This window comes from Pieris napi, chromosome 5, assembly GCF_905475465.1.
Source record: "Pieris napi chromosome 5, ilPieNapi1.2, whole genome shotgun sequence".
Lineage (NCBI taxonomy): Eukaryota > Metazoa > Arthropoda > Insecta > Lepidoptera > Pieridae > Pieris > Pieris napi.
Window position 1 is genome coordinate 564,438 of NC_062238.1, and position 7,751 is coordinate 572,188.

General features: G+C 33.6%; 1 protein-coding gene across 1 annotated transcript; it reads left to right on the plus strand.

The window, feature by feature from the left end:
* Nucleotides 1-786: 786 nt before the first annotated feature.
* Nucleotides 787-3,985, plus strand: LOC125049752. The gene is made up of 5 exons (XM_047649189.1): nucleotides 787-935; nucleotides 1,028-1,154; nucleotides 1,653-1,768; nucleotides 2,744-2,878; nucleotides 3,757-3,985. Exons 2-5 carry the CDS (start codon nucleotides 1,035-1,037, stop codon nucleotides 3,950-3,952), a joined length of 567 nt encoding a protein of 188 aa, XP_047505145.1. The 5' UTR covers nucleotides 787-935; nucleotides 1,028-1,034; the 3' UTR covers nucleotides 3,953-3,985.
* The last annotated feature ends 3,766 nt before the right edge of the window (nucleotides 3,986-7,751 follow it).

Genomic DNA, 7,751 nt, shown 5'->3' on the forward strand with positions numbered 1-7,751 from the left:
ATAAACTGGACTGCTGCACGCGACTACCGCTGCACACTCATAACCCAACATCCTTGTTAAATCGCCATCATTTGCAGTCACATTACAAAATCAGTGCACAATGTACAAAAGTTAAAAAGTACATTTCCTTTTCAAGTTGAAAATAGCGGAATAGTATATAAATTCATCTCTATTTCCCATGGTATTATTACGTTATCATGGATTCTCCTAGCCCACAACTATTAATCTTTTTTTTATCATCCCGTTTTTGAATAATTCCTTGTTTTCAAATTAACTAATTTACCATTGTAAAGGATGCCGCAAAAAGTTTCTATATCAAATGACAATAAAACCTTTTTTATCTGTGCACCCGCGAATAAAGAAACGGCGGGATGTCCAAAATTCAAATTGACGTCAATTCGAACAAAAGACTCCAGCCGTTCGCGCCAAATCCACCTCGTAGACCACACAATGACATTAAAAATAACATAGATAAAAAATTTTTAGAGTTCACGCGCTACTGAATTAACAAATTAATTATTAGGTTATAATCAACTGTGTATAATTTAATCAGGACCGGTCAAGTGTGACTGTTTAAGCAATTAGTTTTGGAATAAAGAAACATAACTACGTAAACTATAAAACTTACTACAGGGTTGACAAGAAGTTTATTGTACAAAACGCGTTTTCCAAGAGATATGTTACAAATCTAGTCTTTTAAAAACACTCGATCAAAATTAAAACTTCGTAACAACAAAACTAAATAAAAACTTTTCATTTGCATAATATGTCAAAGTACATAAAACTAATGATTGTCAAAAACTAAATTTATTTAGAAAATACACATTACAATTTAAAAAAACATTTTGGTAATAATGTAATCAGATTAGTATTTTTCCTAACCTTGCCGTGGGCATGTGTTAGGGAAATCTATAATTTATTTATTCCCAGTTCTGGTAAGTTTTTTTATTTTTCTCACATTTCGTCATTGCTTGCAACGACTTATGAATTTCATTCAGAGTTCTATTAGCAGTTATTTTCATTTTAGTTCAAAAATGGCAGATATTGCACGGGAATATTTAGAAAATTCATTGGAAAATGAATATATTTTAAACACGAACCAAGAAAACAATAGAAATGAAATAGAAACTCATGATAAGGTCCAAGAATCAGAGGTTAGTATTTGTGAAATTGAAGAAGTATTTTTGTTTCGTCTTTTGTTTGTATGAGTGTGTAATGTGTATCTACGGTTCCTGGGTCATCGGGGATTTTTCTTACCATAAAAAAACCACTCGCGTACAACATGAGGAGATATGTTGTGAATGTACGTATGTTGAAGAGTGCCTGCGTCTGGCTATACTCTCGGGGTGCTTATAAAACTAAGAAAGCTTGAGTGAGCCAAATGTAGAGCCTTGGCTTACAGTGTATTTAGTGCGTACTTCCTGTAACCTTTACATTATACCTACCTTGGGTGAGGTTCTTATGTTAATATTTACTACTTTATTTTAGAAATTAAACTTCCATAATTATAAAATCAATAATTTCATAACATTCCATTGGTTTATTTAAACAGTTTACGAAGTAAATTTTAATAATTTTCAAGCATATCTATGCAGTGTTGCCAGCATTATAACGAGTATTTACACTTTAAAGTTTGTAGACTTTTTTTATAGAGCAATATGACACATTCCTCGTCGTACGTGCTAGCCCGAAATGACAGCCAGCTCAGTGGTGATGTGGATCGCTGGATAGGAGACTCTCCTACTGAAGTACCCTTACGTGGTATCAGGTCAAGTTTTTGTTTAACTCAGAGTCGTATATTTAAGTTGTCGTAGCTACTTATAAAAGGTGTTTAGATATAAGTATAAAAGGTCGGCAACGCACTTGCGAGCCTTCTGGCAATGGAAGTATCCATGGGTGACGGTATCACTTAACATCAGGTAAGCTTCCTGCCTGTTTCTCTCCTATTGCATTGAAAAAAAAATATTTTGCATCACAACCACCTAAAATACATCATATCATCATAAACTTTATCTGTTTTAAGTTAATTTCAATCAAACTTTAAAAGATTAGTTACCAATTACCATTACTGTTACTGTGATGAAAGTAAGGACGAGGCTGTGATTGGACTAGACAAACTATCCTCCAATAGCTTTTGTTTTCCCTGGTATTTATTCGTGTTTTGTTCAGATATTTTCTGCTAAGATTTTCCTTTTATTTATCTTATTCAAGCGAATTCGCAAAAACAACATCAAATTTTACGAAAACGCCGCCCATGGTACGTCCATTAATGCCAGAGAGCTCGCGAGTGCGTTGCCTCCCTTTTAAGAATTGATACGCTCTTTTCTTAAAGCAGCCTTAGTCGAATTTGTACGGAAATTAATTAGGTACAGTTAAATAATAAAGTTACAAAACTATCCCATCAGCTGTTAGGGTATTTGTATAGTTTTAAATAAATTAATAATCTTTTAGCGTATTTAAATTCAATAAATGAAACATTCATTGTTTGTAATTTGTTAACACACAGCACCCGGAAAAATTTAAATTCGTAAATTATATCATCCGGACGCAGCGGACAACGCAGGCTAAAATAACTTATTAATGTATTAAAATTTCTTCTATAGTGATTTTAAAGCATATTTTTCTATGTAGGTGTAATAATCAGTTTTAAAAGTTAACGAATGAATTTTGACTAATGTATATATATATATATATATATATATATATATAAATGTATTTGAAAATGAAATGGGTTTTATTACAGGGCTTCTGGTGTCCAGAGATCAGCATTAATATCTACACAAAACTCGCTCCTGAGTAACAGTTTCTGGTACTTGGCTGCGCTGGTCCTCCCCTTATTCAGTACTAGTTCTTACTCCCAGTGGCAGTGTTCACCAAAGTATGTTTAATACTTATAAAATTTATCCTATAACTAGAACTGAACCAAATTTTACCTAAGTGTAGGTACAAGGAAGTTAAGGTATATCGATACCAGTCAATTACAATAATAATAAATCGTTTATTTGCAAAGAAAGTGGTACATTTAGATTGATTAAATATAAAAAAATCACCGCACAATCAGCCATATTCAAATAGGCATGCAATTCTCATGTTAATAACCATAATGTCATATTACTAGTCAAGACTAAAAGTCTATAATATAATATATACTGTCCCACGCTATACAGGCACCTTTAAAAATTTATGAAGAATAATGTATGAAAATATTTTTGTATAGAATAAAGTAATGTTATCTGTACGAGCTAAAAAACTTGCTTTGGAGCCCTATTGTTATTTTTAAAATAAAAGATTATTTTTTTTTGTCCCTTTTCCGGATAACAGCGCCATCTATTTAATGTTACGTCTACTATCTAAAGGTCCGAATACTGTAGTAATTTTATTTCCAATCACCGTTAGAATGTTACTACATTTTACCACAGATGGCGCTGTTTTCAATCTTACGCTTTAGCATGAATAAATGGGTTTTTATTTATTACTAGATGAACTCGTGAACCAAAATTAGCCAAATCGGTCCAGCCGTTTTCGAGTTTTAGCGAGACTAACGAATAGCAATTCATTTTTATATAAATAGATTATTTATTTTATTTTACAATGCAGTACTTTACACAACAAGCTTTTTAATCAAAAATTAATGGTGTCTTAAATACTTTTCGACCTAATATTTCCAATGTAATTTACATATACAATTTCCAATATATATTATATAATATGATAAATAAAAATATAGCTACAAATAAAATATTTATGATTTTATAGTGCGATTTATAATTCAGCTGGCCTACTAGTAGCGCAATTGGGACGACTTTGCAGCCATATTCGATGTCAGTTGCGTCATATGTCCGAGAACACCCATGCTAGGGATGTTTTTGCGACCGCAATGGATATTATATTAGTCGTTTATGCAGTGGGTTTTCTTATTCTATCCATGTACCATGCTTCATTAATTGGATAAATTCACTTAATATGAAATATAGTATTACAATTATATCCGTCTTTTTTTTAAAATTCTACAGATTTTTTATATTTTAATACGTATATCATTGATAAATATAGGTGAGGCGAGAGCATCAACCACTCCCGGTCTCTCGCACTTGTTCACTTTGCTTTTGACTAATGCACTGTGAGGACGCGCATATTATCATAATGTCTCCATCATGATAATATGCGCGTCCTCGCGCGTTGGAAACAAAATTAAATACTGAAGTTAAGAACTAAAATGGAAATAATAAGTATATCAATTAAATATCTAATGAAAATAAATAGATCCATGCTCTTTCGTTCTGCCTTTGTTTCTTTGTCCTTTTGCGCCAGTCCAATAGCTATACTGATCTCGATATTATTGTATGTTATTTCAATGTAATCCTCTTAATATCCGTAGCGCTGATCACTGATGTCGATCAGGCAGTTCTGATAAACTAGGCAGCCTAGGTACTGTCAAAACTCCCCTTTCCTATAAAGGGTCTTTTTTTATTTATTTTTTATTATATTACCTGTTGTTAAGTGATATCGCCATCAATGGCTCGCAAGCGCGCTGCCGGGTTTTTAAGAATTGGTACGGTATTTTCTTGAAGGGCCCTAAGCTGGTTCCACATAGCGGTGGTGCGGCGCAAAAACTGCCAAAAAATTTCTGGCGTCGTCTGGCCCGGGCGTCATCTACTCCGGAAATATCCATGGGCGAGTTGGAAACCGCCGGCCGGCGGGACCCACGGTACCTCTTGTGATGTTTATTTTTCTAACTTATTTGCCAATTTTATGGCAGAGTTTTTCCAGCTGCGATCTGCTCAAGCAACATGTCGGGTAGCCGCCAGATAGGTTAGACTGTTAGTAGATCTTTAGATCGCAAGAGCACCCTCCTCCCAAAATAACATTATTTTATACGTTATATTGCCGTTCGAAATCTATTTAGTTGAAGACGGCATTAGCTCCTTATAATTATAATACATAAATAATTAACTCAAGCACTTTAAATCAAATGACTTGTTTGTTCTCAAGTGGGCAGATTACAACCTATTTAACTGATTGATGATATGCACCGTTACTATTTTTATTACGAGTACTCTGATAATTACTATCTTCCTTTTAGATTGGTTTCATTTGAAGTGTTTGGTTGGCTTTCTAACAACATATTATTAAATACCAATTCTATAGAATTCAGGCTGGCTTGCTTTCAAAAGAAATAGGGGGATGTTGTCGTCAGTCAGGAAGTTCACCAGACGCAATATTTAGGCAGATTTCATCTACAATAAGTTAAATAGGCTGCTTGCTCTTGCTCACCGTCCACAATTAAAAAACGGTTAGGTACAGACTGGCTTCGGAACAGACCTTACGCGGAGTTGAAAATGCTACTGAATTTCTCATTGACTCATAATGGAAAAGCGGGGAACCCTGATATTTTTGACTTAAAAGGGTTCCCAAATCTACACATTGTAATGCATGCTTATAATTAATAAACTTATTATTTTTAATTTCGGATTTATGCAATCCTCCTAAAACCTTAATTCTTACAAGTGACAACGAATAACTCACTGTCAATATGTGTTTACGATAACTTATGCGGTTCGATTATAATTAAAAGTTGTTTTTAAAAATCAATTGCAAAAATATACATTTCCTGTTCAGACCTGCGATTCTGTAACTCACTTTTTGAACTCACACAGCGGTTTTCGCATCGGCAGTCGCTCTCAAATCAGTCGTGAAGCAGTCATTTTATGATTTGGCATTCTGAAAAGGTGGGAGCTTGTAGTTTATTGTTTATTAGAATGCCAAATCATAAAATGATTGCTTCACGACTGATTTCAGAGCGACCGCTGATGCGAAAACCGCTGTGTGAGTTCGAAAAGTGAGTTACAGAATCGCAGGGCTGTCCTGTTAAAAGTTCGAATTTCAGAATAGGGTAAATTTTTTTTAATCAATTTACTAATAATAATAATACCTCTTATACATGGAAGACTTAATTATAGACATATATGTACTTCAATCTACCACCTGATGTCGCAGGCTTTCGTTTTTATTCTTTCTTTTAAGTTCCTGAACTACCTGTTCGCAAAGATCCTCCATTACATTAGGTACATTCTGTGTTCGGGGTGTGTGCTTCTGGGGCAATGAAGCTTTTGTTAGAGCCACGTTTGTAGTATGCTTTATTTTGTACCTGGATCCCCCATACGCCGGACAATTCTGCAGCATGTGCTGTGCAAACTATTTGTATCGGTTTATTAAAAAAGTAAAAAAAAGAACCACCACCAGAAACCTGGGAAGAAGGAATAAAAGGGATAACGGGAAGGATTGGAAAATTGTGGTGAGGACCCATCCTCTCCCAAGACAAGAGGAAGAATTTGGAGGCCGAGTACTAATTGATATAAAACATGGACTTAATGTAGTATTCGAATAAAGGCTATTTTGTTTTGTCGGTTTAGTAACTATATTAAATATCGCCATCGATGTATAAGCATTTATAAAAACCCTTTTGATAAACAGTGACGATGTTTCACAATGTCACTCACATGAACACGTTCATAATAAATAATCTAAAATAGCGGAAGTATTATATTCGCTGTAACTTGATTTGTTTTATGTTGTATCCCTTACATTGTGGCTAATTATTACCACTAGGGCTAAGTAAATGTTTTTATGAACTTCGCCATTGATATTGTTTTGAATAAAGTTTATAGGAACAACTCTTATCTTTTGACTGTTTGTTTATCCTGAGTTTCAGCAAATTTAATTTAAAAAAAGCATTGTTAAGTGCCTATCTCATACCTAATCTTTTATAACTTTTATGTTTACCATAAGTGTCATATTTTTTTTAATACCTACTATACAGTAGGTACATATACAGGCAAACATCTTAAACAAATGTCCTTGCCTGCGCAGAAGGGATTTTTAGGTATCACTGGGAGCCCCTTCCCGGTGGGAGAGTGACGTGTCGATCGCGTGATTGGTAAATCAGGACGTTTGTCCCGCGCTGCGTACGTTGCGCAAACTTTCCCCCACTCCCTTGTTTGATGCTCAAGAAGTTTGCCGGTATCTGTATGATTTTGTGAATTTAAATTATTAAATATCAATATAATTGAAATTTTATGTTTGGATTTTTGATTAATCATAGTTTTTTTGGCTCTCTGTATTAATTGAATAAAGGCGAAGGATTCTATGTTTTATTACGGATATATAACATCAATTTTCATAATATAATTTCTATGAAAATGACTTCATGACTTATGTATGCATACATGACCTACTTTAAGGTTAGTAATTGTGGACACAAGTGCTGAATTCCGATGTAGATTATTCAGATATTTTGTTTGAAGAAATTCCTCAAGGTCGACTATTCATTGATATGTGACTAATATGGTATGACTTAATTACATTATACATATAACAAATACATAGTACATATTTTTGTATAATAATTTTAAGACTACTCTAAAAATGAGGCTTTAATTTTTGTTATCGAACAGGATTTCGGGTTGGAAAGGTTGACGAAAAATATCATTTAAATAGACACAGGGATAATAAATCGCGCAAATTAAAAGGAGTATTAAGAATCCATAGCGCTAAATCACCTGCATCATGAGCACAACCGAATTAGGTATAACGTATTCAAGAATTTTTAATAATCTTTTCCTTTCGTAAATGTTAGAACCTTTTTGTATATATTATGTATTCCATCTTTGGCTATATGTGTGGTATAATTGTTTTTTGTGGTATATAACTCATGTTAGCTTAGGAATAGGTAATAAATAAATAAATAAAAA